The sequence below is a fragment of the Aegilops tauschii genome, chromosome 1 (assembly GCF_002575655.3).
Source record: "Aegilops tauschii subsp. strangulata cultivar AL8/78 chromosome 1, Aet v6.0, whole genome shotgun sequence".
In the NCBI taxonomy this organism is placed as follows: domain Eukaryota; kingdom Viridiplantae; phylum Streptophyta; class Magnoliopsida; order Poales; family Poaceae; genus Aegilops; species Aegilops tauschii.
Window position 1 is genome coordinate 4,999,676 of NC_053035.3, and position 22,891 is coordinate 5,022,566.

General features: G+C 44.4%; 1 protein-coding gene and 1 pseudogene across 1 annotated transcript; one reads left to right on the top strand and one right to left on the bottom strand.

Moving 5' to 3' along the window:
• Positions 1-11,513, top strand: part of LOC109765972 (vacuolar protein sorting-associated protein 60.1-like) — a 34,245-nt pseudogene extending 22,732 nt beyond the window's left edge.
• A 1,490-nt stretch (positions 11,514-13,003) lies between these two features.
• On the bottom strand, positions 13,004-16,955 carry LOC109765890 (uncharacterized). The gene is made up of 2 exons (XM_020324657.4): positions 14,039-16,955; positions 13,004-13,952 (listed from the first exon to the last, which is right to left on the bottom strand). The coding sequence occupies exons 1-2, from the start codon at positions 16,929-16,931 to the stop codon at positions 13,594-13,596; spliced, it is 3,252 nt and encodes a 1,083-aa protein (XP_020180246.1). The 5' UTR covers positions 16,932-16,955; the 3' UTR covers positions 13,004-13,593.
• Positions 16,956-22,891: the final 5,936 nt, after the last annotated feature.

Here is a 22,891-nt window from a genome sequence, read left to right on the forward strand (position 1 = left end):
CTATAGGTGTTGGTTTGATCTCGAGTAAATAGTAGGCGCCTTGGTTTGTGCATGGAGAGATTCGTTCTATGATCCTCTGAACGATGAAGCTCTTGTCAGTACATCCTGTTGTTAGCATGTCTACTATGATGGCACATGCTGAGTTGAATACGATGGAGTTTATAGGTTGAATTGATATCAAAATCTCTTATCAGTATATACACATGACATAGTGGTGAAAGCAAGCACTGTATTGCATGCCAAGGCTGGCTGAGACGAGAGAGGCAGCAGAGTGGTGCAGGAAGGAAGACTGCTCTGCTTGTGCTCTGTTTTGTGTAGACATCTGTCTGTCTACTACGCTGCAATCTTGTCATATGCATTCAGTTGGACTAAAAATCTCGGAAAACTTAAGTAAGTATATATACATTCTCTTAAAAGTGAAAGAACATCTTGCTGCTCACCTGCTGCCAAATGGCAAGATTCATGTGCAGTAAGTACTGCCTATGTCTGTATTTACTCGGCATATTAGCTTCTTTTTTTAAAGTCAAACTTTGTAAATTCTGACAAAATTTTTAGAAAAAAAAGGTTAACATCTTCAATACCAACTAATACTGTTGGATTGATCATCGAATATATTTCCACATCATATATATTTGTTCGTATAAATGTTTATATTATTTTCTATAAACTTGATCAAGTTTTTTAAAGTTTGACTTAGACCAAAGCAAATATGCATAGTGAATGAAAACAGAGAGTATTTTGTTTTTCACCTCGGCCGTTCGTTTTGACTGCTTCGGATTTACCCTTTTTACGTGCATCTTTTAGTGATGAGTGGTTGACCATGGACCCAGCGAGTATATGGCCCTGGATGCAGCGTCTTGGGGGCAGGTAACCGCTACCATGCGTTTTTTTTCCTTGGTTCCAACACAACCTCCCATGCGCACCCCTGACTCCCTAACCCTCGTGCAAGCCGCGGCGGTAAGGACTTGATCAGGTACCATGGCAAACCTACATTAGGCAGAGTGGGGCCTATGCTCCTAGTCAATTTCTATTTTTCCAGCTTTCAAACTCAATGCTGACACCCAAAGGTGTATCATATTTGGTATTCATCAAGGAAAACAGTTTTTTTCTTGCCGGTGGTGTCTAAGTAAGATTGATCCAGGAAAACAGTAGCCGGCACAAAGAAAAAAGACACCATCGACCGGCCGGTGGTATTGCGAACTTATCCTCTCGCCCGACCCGCTCCCGCGAGGGGGGGGGGGGGGGCGCGATTCCCTCGACCGGCCGCCGCCGGCCCCCTCTCCGCTCGATCTCCTCCCCCCGCCGCCGCCGGAGCGCGCCGCCGGGCAAAGCCCGGCCGGCGTCGGCGGCGGCGGGCCATCTCAACCTTCGCGCGGGGCGGGCTGACGCGGGGCAGCCTCCTCTCGCGTGCTTGCGCGGCGCTGGGCAGGGCGCGGCGGCGCGGCGGTGACGGCCGTCCCGGCGACGGCGGGTGCTGTTGGCGTCGCTGGTGGGCTGCTGGGCGGTGGTATGCCCCGTCGCGGCCGCAGCGGCGAGATCCGGCTCGGCCCTGGCCGGATCCTGCTCGTGGCGGGCGGTGGCGCGGTGGATGTGCCTGCTGGAGTCGGGGACGGCGGCTGGCAAGGCGTAGCTCGGCCAGATCTGACCTCCTGCGGGGCGGGCCGTGGTCGGCGCGGGTCAAGGAGGGTGGTAGTGGTGCGAGCCAGGGGTCGGGGATGGCGGCAAGTGGCCCGGCCAGATCTGACCTCTCGGCGGCGCGGGCCGCGTTCGGCTAGGGCTGCGGGCGGCTGCCTCGACCGGGGCCATCTCGGGTGGTCGGGGTGGCGGCGCAGTGGCGGTGGTTGCGGTTCTGCCCGCGGCAGCGGCCGGCTTCTCCCGCGTCGGCTCATCTGCGGTCAGACCATCTCGACCTTCGCCCCATCTCCTCGTCATCTGGGCGCTACTCCCATCAAAGGGCTGGTCCTCACCCAGCTGCGGTCCACCGCTCGTCTCGCGCACGGTGCAGCGGGATCGAGCTCGTCTCGCGCACGTTGCAGCAGGACTGACCTCGTCCCCCTCTTGGTGCTGCAGGACCGCGCTCATCTCGCGCTCGGGTCAGCAGGACGGGTCGGTGGATGCCAGTTCTGGCCAGCCTATCGGGTCTCGACGCTGGGGGTCGCCCAGGGGTGTGAAAGGGGGGGACCTTTCCGCTCGTCTCTTTCGTTGGGGTGGAGGCGGGTCTCGTGTGAGGTGGTGTAAAGGTCTTGGATGCCGGGGCCGCGGCCCTGGTGGTGGTAGCACGGTGCTTTTGGACAGAGCCCGTGCTATGGCGCTGCCCGGTCACCATGGCCGTGTGGGCGGCGTGGTTGCCGGGATGTGCCGTTCGGTGACGGTGAGTGGTGGCCGAGGTGAAAACCTGTTCTATCTTTGGACGGACCGGCGGCGGCGAAGATCGTTCCCTTCTTGAAGGCGTCGTCGCGGCTCTCATTGCCCGTCATGCGGCTCTAGGGGGAACTCTGATCCTTGGATCGGGCGGTGGCGGCGCTCCGGTGTCATACCCTTCCTGAAGGCGCCGCCTTGTAGCCCATGGTTCGTCATATGTAACTTCATCTCTTCGTTGTAGTATTGCTAGGAGTGGTGTTGTTGCGCTCAGCGCCTATGTATCTTGTCTTGGGTGTGTGCGTGTGTTGCGGTGACGTGTGTTTGTACTGGATGCTTGTTGGTCGGTGCTTGATATATAAAACGGGGCGAAAGACTTTTTCAGTATAAAAAGACACCATCACACAACATGTCCATTGAAAATTAACTCCCCGCACCTCTGGCCGCCGACGATACCTCTAGAAGGGAGAGATCGAGGTAGCAACGTGCGGATAACCTATTTAACCCCTAGTTAGGAGTTACAAGAGGCGAATGCGGATTTTCTTAAAATATACATTTCAAAGACATGTCTTTAAAATATTGTTAAAACAAGTTTATATATATTAAAAATTTACTCCCTTCATTCCTTTATGTAACGTGTATTATTTTCGGCACGGTGATCAAGGCATCAAATTATCGACTTGTTAGGAAGAAATTACCCTTGAAAAATTTATTGGTTAGTATCAAATAAATCAGTTAGTCCAGAAAAGTATGAGATACATGCGATCGACAGAAAGATACTTTCCTTCTTTTGCTACAAGAAGATATACAGACAATCATGAGAGAGATACTTTTCTTTTTCTAAAGGGCTAACAATGGAATTATGAGGAATTATAAGAAATGCACCTTACATTTTGGAATATTATCAAAAACAAATACACTTTATATAAAGGAACGGAGGGAGTATTACAAAAGCTATTTTTAAAAATGTTCACATATACACCAGCGTTATAATTATAAATGAAGACAAACATCTATATCTATATCTATACCAATATAAAAAGATCCAAATGGGCAGATCCAATTAATCTCGGCCATCAAATCATATCAATCCAACAATCTAGACTGCTTCAATGTCGAGCGCTCAACACGTTTAGCGTGCAATTAATTTCATATCAAAAATAGTGCTAATCACATAATAACACGTAAATAATATCGTATTTAATATCCGCATGCACTTAATATACTTCCAAATTAACGTGCATTGCACGTATAGTATAAACAAATAAAAATCGAAGAAAAGGATAATTTCGAGAACAACAAAAAACAAAAACAAAAAAGCCACCCTGAACCAAAAGTAATCAACATAATAAAAACTTATAAAAACCAAATAAAAACAGGGGAAACTGGCAATGGGCCCAGCCCATAGCAGTGAGCGGAAAACAAGAACTGGCCCCTCTCACTCACTTGGGCCACACGTCCTTTTCTTTGGGTTGGTTCGCCCCTGGCAGCCCGCCCCGTCGCCGTCGTCCGTCCTCCAAGCGGCGCTGGCCGAGCTCCCGGCGGTCGACCCCGAGCCGCGCCAGGCGCCACGACCCCCCACCACCGAGCTTCGGGCCGCGCCCCCGCCGATTGCAGCGACTGTCGTGCCTGCTCGCCGGCTAGCTGCACGACAACGCCACCGACCACGCCTGCGACCTCTGCTATGACAAGCTGGGTGCTCTTCTCAACTTCTTGTGATTTATGCGATGCATGTGCTGAAATTTGAGATGGGCTCTAGGCCCATATAGCAATTTCTGAAAAATCTCTAAGGGCTCATGTGGGTTATATGGCACTAGGTGTAGTGGGAAGTTTAGTCCCACCCCGGAAGTGGAAGAGGAGTTGGACCTCCTTATAAGGGTTTCTCTTCTACATGCTATTGGAGCTTAAGAGGAGAAGAGGCCCTCACGCACTCCTCCTCCGCCGCCCGCCTCGTCACGCCGCGCCGCGGGTTACGGGATTGAGCCGAGCCGAGCTCACACCTACGCGCTTATTTTTGCCGGTCACTAACGGAGAGTTCTCTGACAGCTGGGCCACGACGTGGGTCGAGCCCACGTCTCTCCACGCGGTTGCGCCTATATAAGTGTGCGGTACGAACATATCACATCTGCTCCACGCGCACGCCCACCGTCGTTCCCTTGCTGCTGCTGACGCCGGTGACTCCATCCCGTCCGCCGCGTACACGGTCGACGGGAGAGCAGGTCTCCGAAACCACGCTCTTCTAGTTCCTGTACGGGGTGAGGGGCGAATAGGTTTTTGGGCAACGATTACGCGACTGCTCACTTCCGATCGTCTACTTCCTCTACGTCCGCGTTGCCTTCATCATCACCATGTCCACCGCCGCCGAATGTGCCGCCGCCGAGAAAGCTGAAGCTGACAAGAAGGCCGCCGAGGACGCCGCTGCTGCCACCAAAGCCGCGGCCTCTGCATGGCCTACTGGAGAGTATAACTCGTTTATCCCACTCCTACTGTTTTCTGTTTTACCCATGCTAGCGTTATACGTAGATCTTTCTGCAATTAGCGTAGTATGTGCTAGTTTGACTGAATATCAGTATGCGATTATATGTGTCAATGCCATGCTAGTGATTTACTCGTGGATTAATTTAATCGAGAAATTGCCTATTTACTCAACAATCCAAAAACCTATTATGTGGAGGGAATTTTTCGGCAAGTGGCTTTGCCGCTGCACTGAAACCAGATAAGTTTACCGGTACATACTTTAAGCGTTGGCAGACTAAGACCACGTTATGGCTCACGGCTATGAACGTGTTCTGGGACACCGGTGTCTCCACGGGAACGATTGCTCCTGAACAGGAGAAGGCGTTCAAGGAGGCTACCGTTGTGTTTCTCGGAGCAGTTCTTAGCGTGATCGGAGATAAACTGGTCGACGCATATTTACATGTGCATGTCGCCAAGGACTTGTGGGAGGCGCTCGAATCTAAGTTCGGGGCAGCCGATGCCGGAAGCGAGATGTATATTATAGAGCAGTTCCTCGATTACAAGATGGTTGAAAACCGTCCTGTATTGGAGCAGGCTCATGAGATAATATGCATTGTTAAGGAGCTTGAACTTCTTAAGTGCGAGTTACCGGGCAAGTTTGTCGCGGGCTGCATAATCGCTAAGCTCCCTAATTCCTGGAGGAACTTTGCCACCACTCTGAAACATCAGAGGCGTGAATTCTTTGTGGAGGATGTCATTAGCCATCTGAGTGTTGAGCAGAATTCAAGGGCAAAGGACTCGCACGGGAAAGGGGTCGAAGGGACTTCTGTCGCCAACATGGTGAACTAGAAGAACTTCAACTCCCACAAGCCCAAGGGAAAGAACGGTGTCCAACACAATACCGACTTTAAGAAAAAGGGTAAGAAGACCTTCAAGAAAAACAAGAAGGACGAGGGCTGCTTTACTTATGGTTCGGTTGAACATTGGGCCAACAAGTGCCCAAACAAGTACAAGAAGTCAGGACAGGACTCCAAGTCCGTCAACATGATTATGGACAACAATGAGAATGGTGCACCTGGGTACGGTAATTTATTTACTGTTTTTTTCAGTGTTTCAGCCCACCGATTGGTGGGTGGACACAGGTGCAGGTGTACATGTGTGTGTTGACATGTCATTGTTCACTTCTTACCAGGTCACAGGCCACGGGTCCGTATTGATGGGGAATGGCGCGAGTGCTTCTGTTCATGGTGTTGGCACGGTCGATCTGAAGTTTACTTCGGGAAGGATCGTGCAGCTGAAGAACGTGCAGCATGTCCCCGCCATCAAGAAGAACCTCGTTAGTGGCTCCCTTCTATGTAGAGAAGGGTTTAAGTTGGTTTTTGAGTCTAATAAATTAGTTGTTACGAAATATGGACTCTTTGTTGGAAAAGGTTATGAGAGCGGAGGGATGTTCCGCCTTTCCCTCGCAGATTTTTGTAATAAGTCGTGAACCATGTTCATTCGAATGTTAATGAATCTGAAGTTTGGCATTCACGTCTTTGTCACATTAGTTTCGGTGTTATGACGCGGCTAGCCAAGTTGGATTTAATCCCGAGTTTTACTTTAGCCAAAGGTTCTAAGTGCCTTTCATGTGTGCAAGCTAAGCAACCTCGCAAGCCTCACAAGGCCGCGGAGGAGAGACTCTTGGCACCATTAGAACTCATACATTCTGATCTTTGTGAGATGAATGGTGTATTGACTAAAGGTGGAAAGAAATACTTCATGACATTGATAGATGATTCCACTAGATATTGCTATGTGTATATGTTAAATACTAAAGATGAGGCTCTACACTACTTTAAAATCTATAAGGCAGAAGTTGAGAATCAACTTGAAAAGAAAATTAAACGAGTCCGGTCAGATCGTGGTGGAGAGTACTTCTCGAGTGAGTTTGATTCCTTCTGTGCGGAACACGACATTATTCATAAGAGGATGCCTCCCTATTCACCCCAGTCAAACGGGGTTGCCGAACGGAAAACCGTACTCTAACTGATTTGGTTAACGCCATGTTAGATACATCGGGTTTATCCAAGGCATGGTGGGGGAGGCTATATTGACGGCATGTCATGTCCTGAATAAAGTTTCGACAAAGGATAATGAGATCACTCCCTATGAGAAATGGGCAAAGAGAAGGACAACACTCTCGTACTTGCGCACTTGGGGCTGTCTGGCGAAAGTCAATGTGCCGATCCCCAAAAAGCGTAAGCTTGGACCCAAGACTGTGGACTGCGTTAATTTGGGCTACGCTAAGAACTGCGTTGGCTATAGATTTCTAGTAGTGAAATCTGAGGTACCTGACCAGAAGGTCGGTACAATTATGGAGTCTAAGGATGCTACATTCTTCGAGGATATTTTTCCTATGAGAGATATGCAAAGCACTTCTAGACAGGAATCTGAAGAGACTCCTGAACCTGCCATCCCTATGGAATATTACGAACAAACACATGATGAAAATCCTGAGGAGGATGACGAGGAAACCCTTGGTAGGGGCAAGAGACAAATGACTGCAAAGACCTTTGGTGATGATTTCTTCGTGTACCTCGTGGATGATACTCCCACTTCTATTTCAGAAGCGTATGCCTCTCCAGAAGCTGACTAGTGGAAGGATGCGGTCCGTAATGAGATGGATTCCATCATGGCTAACGGGACATGGGAGATCACTGAACGTCCCTATGGTTGCAAACCATTAGGATGTAAGTGGGTGTTCAAGAAGAAGCTTAGGCCCGATGGTACAATTGAAAAGTACAAGGCTAGGCTTGTGGCCAAGGGCTATGACCAGAAAGAAGAGGAAGATTTCTTCGACACTTATTCACCTGTGGCTAGACTGACCACCATTCGAGTATTACTCTCGTTGGCAGCCTCGCATGGTCTTCTCGTCCACCAGATGGATGTTAAGACGGCTTTTCTGAATGGAGAGCTAAACGAGCAAATCTACATGCAACAGCCAGATGGCTTTATGATAGATGGTCAGGAAAGAAAGGTGTGTAGGTTGCTGAAATCTTTATATGGCCTGAAGCAAGCACCTAAGCAATGGCATGATAAGTTTAATACAACTCTGACATCTGTTGGTTTCGTTGTTAATGAGGCTGACAAATGTGTATACCATCGCCATGGTGGGGGGCGAAGGAGTTATACTGTGCTTGTATGTTGATGACATACTGATATTCGGAACCAACCTCAAAGTCATTGAGGAGGTCAAGTCGTTTCTGTCTCAGAACTTTGAGATGAAAGACCTTGGTGTGGCTGATGTTATCTTGAACATCAAGCTACTGAGAGATAATGAGGGTGGGATTACACTTCTGCAATCCCACTATGTTGAGAAGGTGTTGACTCGTTTTGGATATTCAGATTGCACACCATCTCAAACACCATATGATCCTAGCGTGTTGATTCGAAAGTCCAAAGGCACGGCTATAGATTAGTTGAGATACTCTCAAATCATTGGTTCACTGATGTACCTAGCGAGCGCAACGAGGCCCGACATCGCGTTTGCTGTGAGCAAACTGAGCCGGTTTGTTTTCAAACCGGGTGATGTACATTGGCATGCTGTTGAACGAGTTATGCGCTATCTGAAAGGTACTATGAACTATGGACTTCACTATACCAGAGACCTGTCGGTACTTGAAGGGTATAGTGATGCAAATTGGATCTCTGATGCTGATGAGATGAAGGCCATAACTGGGTATATGTTTACTCTTGGAGGTGGCGCTGTTTCCTGAAAGTCTTGCAAGCAAACGATCTTAACGAGATCGACAATGGAAGCAGAATTAACGGCATTAGACACATCTGGTGTTGAAGCGAGATGGCTTCGAGATCTTTTGATGGACTTGCCATTGGTTGATAAACCGGTTCCGGCTATCCTTATGAACTGTGACAATCAGACTGTCATCACCAAGGTGAAGAGTTCAAAGGACAACATGAAGTCCAGCAAACACATAAGAATGAGATTAAAAGCTGTCAGAAAATTAAGAAACTCCGGAGTGATAGTGTTGGACTATGTCCATACGGCTAAGAATCTGGCAGATCCCTTTACGAAAGGGCTATCACGTGTTGTGATAGATAATGCATTGAGGGAGATGGGTATGAGACCCACATGAGTTGCCATGGTAGTAACCCAACCTATGTGATCGGAGATCCCGTGAATTAGGACTTGGGAAAACAAGCCAGTGGTGAACTGAGGAGAGTAACTATACTAACCCACTCCGTTGGAGATGCAATACTCTCGATACTGCATGGTAGGATGACTACTGTCTTAATGTGTTCCGAAGCTTATATAAGCAAGATGCTATCCTACAGAGCGATCTTTGGAGGAACACACCTATATGAGCCCGACTGCTGGTCACAGTCTATGAGATTGGGGTGATCTCTAGTAAGCTCATGAATAGGCCAGGAGTGTGACTTATATGCTCCACCCGAGGGGTCAGCCTTCGGCAGCCCAGTACTAGTGAGAAATGTGGTGAAACTTCTTTACGCCAAACTGACAATTCAAGGCATAGTCCATTGTTCAGTTGTGAAGGAGTGTAGCTACTTGCTCTAGGTGAAGCTCAACCTTAACAGGTCTTCACTAAAACACTGGTATATCGAAATAGTAATTGGAACAGAGGACACAATGGGCCCTCGAGATCTGGTGGGGGATTGCTGAAATTTGAGATGGGCTCTAGGCCCATATAGTAATTTCTGAAAAATCTCTAAGGGCCCATGTGGGTTATATGGCACTAGGTGTAGTGGGAAGTTTAGTCCCACCCCGGAAGTGAAAGAGGAGTTGGACCTCCTTATAAGGTTTCTCTTCTGCATGCTATTGGAGCTTGAGAAGCACTCCTCCTCCGCCGCCCGCCGCGCCACGGGTTGCGGGATTGAGCCGAGCCGAGCTCACACCTACACGCTTATTTTTGCCAGTCACTAACGGAGAGTTCTCTGATAGCTAGGCCACGATCTGAGACGTCGGATCGTGGGCTGTCACGAACTCGGACGTGGGTCGAGCCCATGTCTCTCCACGCGGCTGCGCCTATATAAGTGTGCGGTGTCTCCTAACCCTAGCCGCCACGAACATATCACATCTGCTCCAAGCGCACGCCCACCGTCATTCCCTTGCTGCTGCTGCCGCCGGTGACTCCATCCCGTCCGCCGCGTACATGGTCGATGGGAGAGCAGGTCTCCGAAACCACGCCATTCTGGTTCCTGTACGGTGTGAGGGGCGAATAGGTTTTTGGGCAGCGATTACGCGACTGCTCACTTCCGATCGTCTACTTCCTCTATGTCCGCGTTGCCTTCATCATCACCATGTCCACCGACGCCGAACGTGCCGCTGCCGAGAAAGCTGAAGCTGACAAGAAGGCCGCCGAGGACGCCGCTGCTGCCACCAAAGCCGCGGCCTCTGCATGGCCTACTGGAGGGTATAACTCGTTTATCCCGCTCCTACTGTTTTCTGTTTTACCCATGCTAGCGTTATACGTAGATCTTTCTGCAATTAGCGTAGTATGTGCTAGTTTGACTGAATATCAGTATGCGATTATATGTATCAATGCCATGCTAGTGATTTACTCGTGGATTAGTTTAATCGAGAAATTGCCTATTTACTCAACAGCATGAAGGCAATCGGGTTGTTGATGCTGATTTTCGTGGTTTCAGAGTCGATTTTCGATTTCAGGGGCAGGAAGAGGATTCAGAGGAGGAGAAGGTGAGCGAGGCCATAAAAATCAGCTCCCACACACCACATGTTCGATGAAATGCCCACAACGCCCTGCAGCGACGTCTTCTTCCCCTCTCTTCACGGGCGCTCGCAGGACCACGCTGCCACCCATCCATGTTGACAAGTCACCGTCTAAAAGGCTGTCCGAGAAGGTATAGCTGAATCCCGAATCTGATTGATGTACTCTCATACACCTTTAGATTTTTTTGCTTCTTTACAATAATAGGTAATTTTTGTGTAGTTTCAGTTACTTGCTATAATAGAAAGTGCTGATTTCGAACGCTAGCAAGTTCTTCACATGGACAAGACCAAGTTCTCCATGCTCCTGCCCTTAGTTAAATATGGACCTGATTATCCTGTAAGATTTAATTGTTCTTTTTGTGGCAGCAACCTATTAATCTAGTTCTAGTCTCCAACCTTTATACTGCGCATGCTTTTTCTACAGGTATGAAGGGCAGCGTGACATGCTGTACAACCAAACTTATAATCTTGACCAAGTTGCTTACGCATCAGAGGGAATTAAAGACGCTCAACACACTGTATGTTGCCTTAGTTTCTATCTAGTTCAATGTACATTCTGATTCTAGCTCCTAGACTTGTGTTGAAGTGTCTTTCATTTAACAGATGATTGCAATGAAGGCTGCCAATAAAGAGCTGAAAGGGATGATGAAGACTGTCAGGGTTGAAGATATAGATGTATGCAGCACTCTGTTGTTTACCAGATTCTTCATGTTTTCAAGATTTTCAACTTAAATATATCTTTCTGGTCTACTTTTGTTTTGATTGCATCTGAATCCATGCCTGATTTTATAATCTGCAGAGCGTGCAAGATGAGATGATGGATCTTATGGATGTGAGCAATGAGATACAAGAAAATCTTGGTAGAAGCTAAAATGTCCCAGCTGACTTCGATGAGGAAGAACTTACGGGGGGCTTGGCTCTCATTCCATACTTGGCTATTCTCAGCTAATTCAAATGCCAAATATAATCACCTCAAAGATACTGAATCAACTAGTTTTCCTCATACTGGTGCTGATGTCCCTAGGAAGAAATCGACCACTCTTGTCATTTTCCATGCAGTCACCATGCTTGAAGCTGTAAATGGGTTTCTTTATCTCGTCACATGATATAATTGATGGCCTAGATACTTGAGATCATTATGAAAGTATTTCTTAACTCTTAAATTGTGTGTTTTGTGCTTAATTTCATGGTACATACCTATATTGTTGGTGTGAACAATTGAGCTTATCCAGCTTGATCTTACTAGCAAAATAAGATGGATTTGATCCTGCACTTTTGAAACAATTACCGGTTGACCATCTCGGTCCTTTCATGCCAGCACATACTTTGCTTCATTTCAGTTTCAATGAATGCCTATGCTTGTGTCTAAACCAGTAGACTAATTTTCTATGCTTGATTTCCTCTGCTTGTGCAGGATCGAGGATGAACTAGGACTGCCTACAGTGCCGCACACGTCAATTCGTACCTGAAACTAACAAAAAAAAACTATGGTGTAGGTTTGATCTTGATGTAAATGGTCGGCGCTTTGTTTGTGCATGGACAAATTTTTGTATCTTTTCACATATACCACTACAAGTTGCTTAACAATGGTAAATGGAGCCGTTCTCTATTTGGCTGTGCATCTTGTTCTTAGTATGTCTGTGATTACACTAGCTTGGTTGAATTTGAGGTGAATCGTACCTACTTTTCTATTAAAAAGATTATGGGATATTTTCATACCAGACTCTTCTTGTCTATGACTGCACTAGCTTAGCTCTTACTGTTGTCTGTCACCTGGGGCTTTTCATATCATCTCATCTCATCCTTTCTTAAGTTTTTATTAGGCATGAAGAAGAAAGAAGGTTGTATCTTTGTTCCATGTCAATCTTGCCAACTAATGTTTGAAATTAATTGTAGTAGTAAATCATTTGTTGCTCCATCCTAAGGACAAGGACTCCAAGGAAAAGGACTGCAATCCTCTGTAAGTCCTTTTACTTAGTACAGTAGTAATTTTTCCCTTTTATGCACCTGGATCCGTAAGTTTACATTCATTTGTTTATGTTTATGCATCAACCGATCAAAACTTCATACTTAGTACAGTGGTAATTTTCCCTTTTTATGCCCTACAACCCTCTCTAAGTTCTTTTACTCAGTACTGTGGTAATTTTCCTTTTTGTATGCACCTAGCTCTGCGTGCTAACATTATTTGTTCCTGTTTATGCATCGACCGCTTGATCATTGTGATCATTCCTGCTTGGTCCAAGGTATTTTATCCTGATCATTGTGACCGCCTGATATCGCGTCAGTTTTGGACTCCAAATTCGTCTTCAGGTTCATGGGAGCAGAAGTAGATAAAAAGAGACAAATATTTGTACACCATTCCAAGTACCCTTGCAGACAACAGCCAAAAGAAAATGACAAATATAAGCATAGACACATTACATTTTACAAGCAACCAGCGGAAAAAAAATTATATTTATGCCTTGTTAGAAATCAGGAACTAAACAAATGGAGAAATATCAAGAACATGGGGCACTATTTTTTACGTGGAAAACCCTTGCGGGGAAAACTACGAGCACACAATAGGAGAGTGTCTACAACACATAGAATTACATTGAGTCACCAACTCATCCCGAGGTATATATTGTTGGAGGAAATGGGTGGGAGAAGAATTAGTGAACACTTAGGATATTTGCGTCGTGTAAAACTTTGTAGCTTTTCTGCTTTGTTCTCTTCTTTATTTAAACAGCTCATTAGCTCAACTAACTAACTAACAGAAAGATACTAATCTTGCGCCATGGCCAAGCTTCACGAACGTGCCATCCCACGTCCCTTGACCATGCCTCAGTTCTAAGCCGCTATGGCCGTAACAGGCTCACACTGCATGGATCGGTCATTATTTTTGCTAGAAATAAAACCTACGAGATGTCATGATAGGATTACAGACTTCAACATATATAGTTGGCATGAATGACTCGAGGCAAAACCAAAACCTAAAACGGCTTCCGCTACAATAGACACAGGCTTCTCACTAGAACTCGGATCATATATCAGCATGCATTCATTACTTGCCATAATGCAAGTGCGCTGAAAGGCACGGGATATGGATTAGAAGAGGGTCGCTGGATGAGTTTGTGGTATGCCTCCCACATGGTTGGCCTTGCTTGTGGAGAAGATTCCAAGCAAGAGAAGGCCAGCTTGATGAGCAGAGCTAAGCTATTCTCTTCCGTTGTCGTTGGTGTTGTCGGCCGTTGGTCCAGAATATCATTTACCAGTATAGCTTGTTCCTTGCTTGGTAAACTACCGTCTAATAGATCCCTTGGATGCTTCCCCATGACTAGCTCTAGCACAACCACGCCAAAGCTATAGATGTCACATTTCTCCGTCACAACAGATGTGTATGATAGCTCTGCACAAAATCAAAACATTAGAATTAGGAATAAATGGATTGAGATGAATGCTTCTAGTGTGAGAAGAAAGGTTTCTAGTACATACCAGGAGCTATGTAGCCATATGTTCCTGCTAGTGCACTCCAGTTTGATGAATCGGGCTTAAGAATCCTTGCTGTGCCGAAATCCGAGACAAAAGCCTTGAAGGTTGTATCAAGTAAGATGTTGCTGCTCGTGATATCTCGATGGATTATAGGTGGACTGCATTCATGGTGCAAATAAGATATTGCTTGAGCCACATCATTTGCAAGAGAAATTCTCTTGTGCCAATCCAATTCCTTTGCTAGCTCCTCATCTTCCAATATCCTGCGTAGGCTTCCCTGCTGAATGTAGTCATAGACTAGAAATTTATACGCTGGATGGGAGCAGAATGCATACATTTTGACAATGCATCGTTGTCGGATCTGTGTTAAGATTTCCATTTCACTACGAAATCTTCTTTCATCATCCAACTCTTCTTCAGTTTGATGAAGCTTCTTCACAGCAACTAGCTGCCCGTCTTGAAGCTCTGCCTTATAGACTTTGCCGTATCCTCCTGTTCCAATGATGTACTTATCATCGAAGTCTTCTGTTGCCCTTACAATATCGTCAAATGCTAATCTTCCATCAAAATTCCAAACAGAGAATAGTTCCCTTGCTTCAGGAGTAACACTTTCTTCAGGTTTATTCTTGTTTCGGCTAAGCATTATTACGACAACAATTGCACCAATAATGCCGAAACCCACCACAAGAACAATTGGAAAAAGCACATTTAATGTCTTTCGTTTATGGTGACCATCTACTGGAGTTGAATAACAAGGTGGCAGGCCAGAGAGATTACCACACAGACCTTTGTTGGGAAGAAACCAACTTGCTGAAGCATTTTGGAGTAGTCGTGTTATTGGGATTGGTCCTTCCAAGGCATTGTAGGACACATCGAGTGTTGAAAGGCTCAACATGCTTGCAAAGGAGGATGGAATGCTGCCACTGAACTGATTATGGGATAAATTCAGAAATTCTAGCATTCCCAACTTCCCAAGTTGCTGCGGCAATATGCCACCGAGGTTATTGTTGCTCACATCTAACATGATCTGCAGACCCGCTAACTTTCCAATCGTACCAGGCAAACTCCCAGTGAAAAAGTTGTTGTTGATCTTCAAGGATTGTAGGTGTATGCAGGCCCCTAGTTCCTCAGGTATTAATCCACCCAGTCTATTCCCAGAAATATCTAAATATCCTAGATTGCTTAGTTTTTCTATCTGTGTAGGTAGGGATCCAGATAAGTGGTTCGATGATAAGTTCAGCATGTACAGATTAGTTAAAGTGTATAATTCTTGTGGAATTTTACCGTTGAGATGATTATAATCAAGTTTTAGTACTCCTAGGTTAGACAATTTAGAAAGGATTGGAGGTATGGAACTCGTGATCATATTTTTGCTTAGAGTTAGGGCAGTTAGCTGGGTACATGCACCTAGATTTGGTGAGATCTGCCCGGTGAGTCTATTTGATGCCAAGCGCATCAGTGTGAGTTGTGGATACACACCAAAATGCCTAGTTATATCTCCTGTTAGTTGGTTCTTTTCAATGTTAATTTTAAGCAGACTAGTACATGTCTTTAAACTTCTTGGAATGGGGCCAGTGAACATATTAGATTGGACAGTGAGAATTTGAAGTCTGCCACCTGAACATATATTTGCGGGTAAAGGTCCTAAGAGTGAGTTGTTAGCTAACCCAAGATTGTCAAGGCTTATGAGATCTCCGAATTCGTGAGGAAGAGAACCTGATAATTTGTTATCATACATTTGCAGTGTTCGGACGCTTTGCAACTTCCCAAAAGTTTTTGGTATTGATCCGGAAATTTGGTTCTGGTGCAAGGCTAAGGATTTGAGGTTTATCAGATTGCCAATTTGCTGGGGGATGGAACCACTTATCTGATTTTCATAGAGGTGTAGTACTACTAGCTTGGTTATATTTCCTAGGCTGTCAGGAATAGAGCCAGATATTTGGTTGTCGAATAAGACTAAAGACTGGAGATTTAGCAAGTTGCCCAACTCTGAAGGTATTGGACCCGTGATTTGATTTTCAAAGAGAAAAATTGCGTTAATCTTAGTGAGATTAGTTATAGAGATTGGAATTGGACCTGAAAAATAATTTGAATCAAGCTCAAGAATTTGCAGATGGACTAGCCGTCCTAGTTCTTGGGGTATAGGCCCTGAGAGTTGATTACCAAACAGGTACAAACCAATTAGCTGGGTCAGATTTCCAAGGGTTTTTGGTATGATGCCGCTTAAGGTGCTGTTGCTTAGCTGTAGATTTTGTAGGTTTACAAGCCGTCCAATCTCCTCTGGAATTGGACCTGATACCATGGTTTGGTGAATGGCAAGAAAAGTTAACATTGTTAGGTTGCCCAGAGATGCAGGGATATTTCCTGTGAGGTTGTTAAATGAGAGAGAAAGCTGCCTGAGACTTTGCAGGCCACCAATCTCATAAGGAATTTCCCCTGTGAGCTGGTTCTGCTTAAGGTTAAGATCAGAAAGTGCTGACAGAGAGCTGATACTAGCGGGCAGTGTACCATGGAGACTGTTGTTATGAAGGTCGATATTTGTAAGGAATGGAAGTGCCGAGAAGTTGAGCTCACCGAGCTGGCCACGGATGGCAGCATCCGGCAGGGAGATGCTGGTCACCACCCAGGGCATGCGACGACCATGGCGAATAGCCGTGCACATGATGCCCGTCCAGTTGCACGGGCTGGTGTTTTCCTGCCAGGAACTCATCTGCAGCGGTGGACTCACAAGTGTAGCTTTCCAGTGGAGGAGGGCCATGTGCTGAGACCTCAGCGAGATCCCTCCATGCCGTGCTGCATGTGCTTCTTCCAAGAGATGAAGGCTTGACACTAACAGTAGGCAGTAGAGGTAGAACAAAGCTGCTGAGCAAGATGGCTTGCTGCCTAGTGTTTGCATGGTGTGTTTGGCTGGGTGATGTGATTCAATATAAATTGCAACTCTACTGATATTTAAATAGTGTTATGAGGTCCTCCGTGAACACACAGACAGACAGTTGAGTGGAAGCTGCTGCTTGATGACCATTCTTCAGTGTCGCCATCTCTCCCTGCTGGAAGTTCCAAGCTCTTGTTTGGAAACTAGCACACCCTTTTGGAAGCTGCTACCGGGCCGCCTGTTTTCCTTCTTCAATGTTGCCATCTCTTCCTTTATTTTCTTTCGTCATTCCTGTGGAGAACACACACATGAATTGTTCTTAGAAAGCAATACCTATGGGTACGCCTACACATATCTTTCCCAATTCTCCGTCGACAACTTATGCACTGAATGGACTTGAGTTAACAACAATAATGCAGTAGAGTTTTCATTTGATGGTATCTCCTGTCAATTTTTTTATAGTATTTCTTTGTTTATTCGATGGTTTCTCCTGTGATTTGTTTGATAGTATTTCTTTGGTAACTGCTTCAAATATGAAGAAATTGAAGCAGCTTGTGTTATATTTTCTAAAATGCTTCCCTTTTCGCTGTTCAGCTGGTACATAGAGCAAAAGATTTAGCTCAATGACTCGTGACCGGTGGCGCAACACAACTATTATTTGAGGGGAAATTCCGTGCTAGAATTATGTCGATGGTAAAAATAAAGGCTTCTGTGCTGAATTTTGTTTAAAACAAATCCTGGACCCCAAGTCTTGATGGAAGTCATGTGTCGAGGGGAAATGAGGTAGTGGTTGTAACTCGTGGATTCTCAAAGCCTGTGCAACCACGCAACATCTTCACCACACAAGCTGAAGCAAAAATCTAAGCTCAAGTGGGTTACTAGCGCTTTCTGTACGTCTGTTGGCCCATGTATGTTGATTGCAACGAAAAAAGAAGAGAATATTTTGCTCAAGGACTCGTGACTGGTTGCGCAGCCCAATGACAAATTAGGTGCTGGAATTCTATTCACCGGCAGTGGTGAAATAAAGGTTTCAGTGTTAAATTGTGGTTCACACAAATCCTGGACCCCAAGTCTTGTTGAATTGTGGCTGCAATTTGTGTTGAATTCAAAGGTGGTACAGCAAAGCAGTATCATGACCACACAATCTGAAGCAAAAATCCAAGCTCAAGAGGGTTACTGGCGCTTTCTGCAGCTCTGCCGGCCCACGTACGTGTTGGTTGCCGTGTAATCCGACACACCAATATTCCCAGGTATGCCCTTTGTAATTTATCAGTAATCAAAAGGGTGGAAATTGTTACTATTTCTTGCATACTTTAGAGAAGAATAATCAGTAGAACCGAACTATTTCACTTAGGTACCTCCATGCCAAAATTCAGTTTACGTACAAACTATCCAATCTCTCGAAATAGGCTCTCCCTCGGCTTTACAGATTAAGGACAAACCAGGGTTCATACATGAAGCAAGCACAAGTTTGGAGATGAGGCGAAAAAGGAAAAATATAAGCACAACCACATCAATGCCAGGTAGCTGCTTCCTCCCAATGTGTGCGCAGCAGTGATGAAAATAATTAAACCTGGTAGATGCCCAAAATTCTGCATCTCCATTCTTGATTTAAGTCCAGAGAATTACCAAATCCCCTCACCTCTAAACCCTTTCTTTTTGTCATGCTCAACCTGCGTTCTCGGCACTACAGCGAACTTGCCCTTCGTCCGGGCATTTCGGGTGTCTCAGACCTCAACATTGTCTGGACGAATTCTTAAAAGATAAAATCAAGAGCCCTGCGAATGAGGCTTGCCGGGAAGAAGACCCTCGGTTGCTCTATCTGCAAGATTCTAGTCCTCCACCCTGGTTTGAAAGTATTTCTTGTTTATTTAGACATGTGACTTGAAACTACTTCAGTTATGGCAATTCCACTAAAGAAATTGAAGCAGCTTGTCTTAAGCTGTTCTGTACAGTACTAATGTTTCCCTTATTCGCTTTTCAGAACTGTGACCGGTGGTGCAACACAATGATTAAACGTTGGAAATATTCAGTGGTGGAATTCTACCGATGGTAAAAATAAAGTATTCAGTGTCTTAAGCTGCCGCTGGATGACTATTCTTCAGTGTCGCCGTCTCTCTCTACTGGAATTTCCAAGCTTCAGTGTCGCCATCTCTTCCTCTATTTTCTTTTCTCATCCATGCAGAAAGATGACACAAGATCTTTCCCGATTCTCCTCTGTCTTCAGTGCCGCAGCTCGCTTTCTTCTAATGCGCAAAATGGGCTTGAGTTAACACTCGCAGTGGAGTTTTTATTTGATGCTGATTGATTTGACAATATTTCCTTGTTTATATTTGATCATGTAACCTGTTACTGCTTCAGTTATGGCAATTCCGTAAATAAATTGGAGCAGCTTGTCTTGAGCTATCCTCTAAATGTTTCCCTTTTCAGTACATAGAACAAAATATTTAGCTCAAGGACTCGGCTGGCGGCGCAGCGTAAGGACAAATTGTGGGGAAATCCCGTGCTGTTGCCTGCTGGTAAAACTAAGGTTTCAGTGTTAAATTGTGGTTAATGCAAATGCTGGACCTCAAGTCTTGTTGGAAGTCATGTGTCCGAGGAAAACGATGAAGTGGCACTGTACAACCACACGAGTCTTGTTGGAAGTCATGTGGAATTCATAGCTTGTACAGCAAGCAGTATCTTCACCACACAAACTGAAGCAAAAATCCAAGCTCAACTTGGTCGACGCCTGCCGGCCCACGTACGTTGTCGATAGCTTGCAACATCTAACACGGCGATATTCCCAGGTATGCCCCTTCATAATTTATGAGTAACCAAATGAGTGCAAATTAAATCCACTTGTCTACCTCTGATATTCCAGTCGAAAATCTGAGAAGGCACTTGTAGAAGAAGACTTGTTTTAGAATAATGGTGAGTGATAATGGGAGCTGCTCGCCATACGGTAGTTAGTTGTACATCCTCACTAGCTGAGTTGAACTATGATGGATTTTCGAGGTTGAATTGGTATCCGCTCTCTTATCAGTACGTACATGGTTGTCTTATGTTGGAAGTTGTTCTCCGAACTCTGAACTTGTTAGAAATGGTTTCTAAACTCTGAACTCTGAACTGGTATAAATCCACTTCTCTTATTTGCTTCTCTATTAGAAAGGGATAAAGGGAGCTGTTCTCTGAACTCAACAATTGATGGTATCCCTACTGGAAGTTCCAACCTCTTTGATGGTATCACCTGTGATTTTTTGGCAGTATTTCCTTGTTTATTTGATACTGTAAAACAGCTTTAGTATATATGTCTTAAGCTATCCTAAAAAATGTTTCTCTTTACGCTTTTCAGCTGGTACATAGAACAAATATTTAGATCAAGGACTCATGACTGGTGGCGCAATGCAACGCAACTACAAATTGCGGGGAAATTCCGTGCTTGAATTCTATCCACCGGCTGTGGTAGAAGTAAAGGTTTCAGTGTTGAATTCTGTTTAATACAAATCCTGGACCTTAAGTCTTGTTGGAAGTCGTGTGTCCGAGGGAATATGAGGCCATGGCTGCAACTTCTCGAACTCAAAGCCCGTGCAGCCAAGCAACATCTTGACCACACAAACTGAAGAAAATACAAACACAAGTGGGTTACCGGCGCTTTCTTTACGTCTACCAGCCCGCGTATGTGTTGGTTGCCGTGTAACATCCGACATGCCAAAATTTTCTTCTTCAGTGTCGCCATCTATCCTCTATTTTCTCCTGTGGAAAAATATGACAGATTAGTTTTCTCCTGTGAAATATTTCCTAGACAGTCATGCAAACTCTGTAGCTTAGCGAAATTCAGTTTTTGTAATAAGTGTGAGGATAGTTAGATTAATGAACCTCCAGGTTTTTTACTTCACCAACTAGTGAACAATGTAATTGTTCTTTAATTCAATAAAGCTAGTCATGATCGAATTGTGTGTTTGGCTGCACCTTGTTGAATTCAAGGCATCTAGAAGCAAGCAGCATCTTGGCCACACAAACAGCTGAAGAAAAGTTGCTACGAAAAACCCTGAACATGACAAGGCATTAATTTCTTACTTCCTCTCTTTCATCCTGCTCATCGGCTCAGCCGTCGTTTCACTCTTCCCATTGTTTGTTTTGTACTAGTAAATATTCCACGATCAGGGCGTGCAGGAGCTAATGTAAATAAATAAATCATTCTCCCTTTTTTCAGCAAGGGAAAGGCGCATTTTTCATTTTAGCGCCAGTATAAAGTACATGGCCAGCAAAGCAAAGTTGGCATCTTGATGAGGTACAAATACAAGGCAAATGTTGTTCCTACGAGCTGAACTGACGCAACGAGATGTCTTGTTACTTGAGCTAAAATAAAATGATTCAGAAATCTGAACCCCTCGAAAAGAGATGAATCTTTGTACCAAGGGAACACATGATAGGTAGAAAAAGAGATGCGACCCCCTGAAAAAGGTAAGAAGAAAATGCTGTTGAGTGCTGGATGTCCAGAGCAAAGACATGATGTGACTACCTACCTGTAATGTAATTAGCACACATCTATGTTATAGGCCTTCAGTAGTTTCAGTTGTTCCTCAACTTCAGGCCATTTTAGAATCTAAACATCTACAATTATGCTACTGGTAACTAGCACTATACTTTTGAGAAGCAATCAAAGACATCCTCCGGTAGAGTTGATATCAACAAAACAAGCATGCGTACATGTCCATCAAAACCTGGACATAATATTATTACTAACGACCATACCAAAATTGCCACGCGAACATAGCAGGCAGAGATATATGTCTTCAAAATCACTTGCACGATGAAAAAGGGTCCATGACATTTGCTTAAATAATACAAATAACACCAAACAGTCATATAGTGCCTCCACAACAAAAATAGGGAACCTTGGGGCCTACTTATGCCGGTTTCGAAACGGCTACAGAGAGTAGAAATTAAGCAACCAGAATTACGTACGGTTGATATTAATACACAAGTGGTGCCTACTGCAGTATTAAAGTTTCATTCACAAGATGTCGTCGAAAGATCATCATTAGACTGTCATAAAGGAAAATCATTGCAGTAAAGGTCAAGGCAACAAAAAGTTCAGAGAGGTGAATCTGGGTCGGATGATGCACAACCTTGTCTAGTGATGCACACCAAACAACTTAACACATTTCTCTTTTTTGTTTCTCTCGCATAAAACATGTTTTGAAGTTCAAACCTTTGCAGCGTGGCAAAGTTTTCTATCTAGAATCTAGGATAAATCTTTCAGATTTTTTGGCCAAATATAAATATACAAATTATGATTTTTTAGATTAAAAAAATCATATTTTGTATATTTATGTTTGACAAAAAATTCATCACCGTTGTCCAAATGGGGCAGGATGCTAACCTAGTCCTCTTCATGCGTGCCATCTTATACTAGGAGGTTGACGAGTAGGCTTCATATAGTCCTCTTCATGCGTTTATTTAGTCTACTTTGTTGTGAACATATTTCAAATCATGAACATTTTTCAAAATCATGAATACTTTTATAAATTTTGAACATTTTCTAAAATCAAGAACATACTTTGAATTCATGAACACTTTACACTATTTCAAACATTTTTTAAAAGTTGTAAATGTTTTTGAAACTATTTTCTTGAATCGGTGAAAATTTCTAGAATCGATGAAGATTTTTTTCGAAATAGGTGGAACAATTTTTAAAATTCAAGAATTTTTTTTTGATTTAAAGAACATGTTTTGAAATGCATGATCAATTTTTGAATCAGCATACATTTTATGAATGAATAAGCTAGTTTTTAAGTCACAGATAATTTTTGAAATTTTATGATATTTTTTCATTCGTGAACATTGTTTGAGTTGGAATTTTTTTTTTCTTAATTTACATTTTTTAATATACAAACTTTTTAAAAATCATAAACATTTTTTGATTTCCTGAACATTTGTTTTCAACATTTCGTAAATGCCCCACCAATGGCACCTATAAGTGATAAAAAACATTTTAC

Coding starts and splice junctions, on each gene's coding strand:
- LOC109765890 (XM_020324657.4), bottom strand. CDS start 16,931: ATGCAAACACTAGGCAGCAAGCCATCTTGCTCAGCAGCTTTGTTCTAC. Junction 13,953..14,038: donor ATATGGCTACATAGCTCCTG/GTATGTACTAGA, acceptor GATTTTGTGCAG/AGCTATCATACACATCTGTT.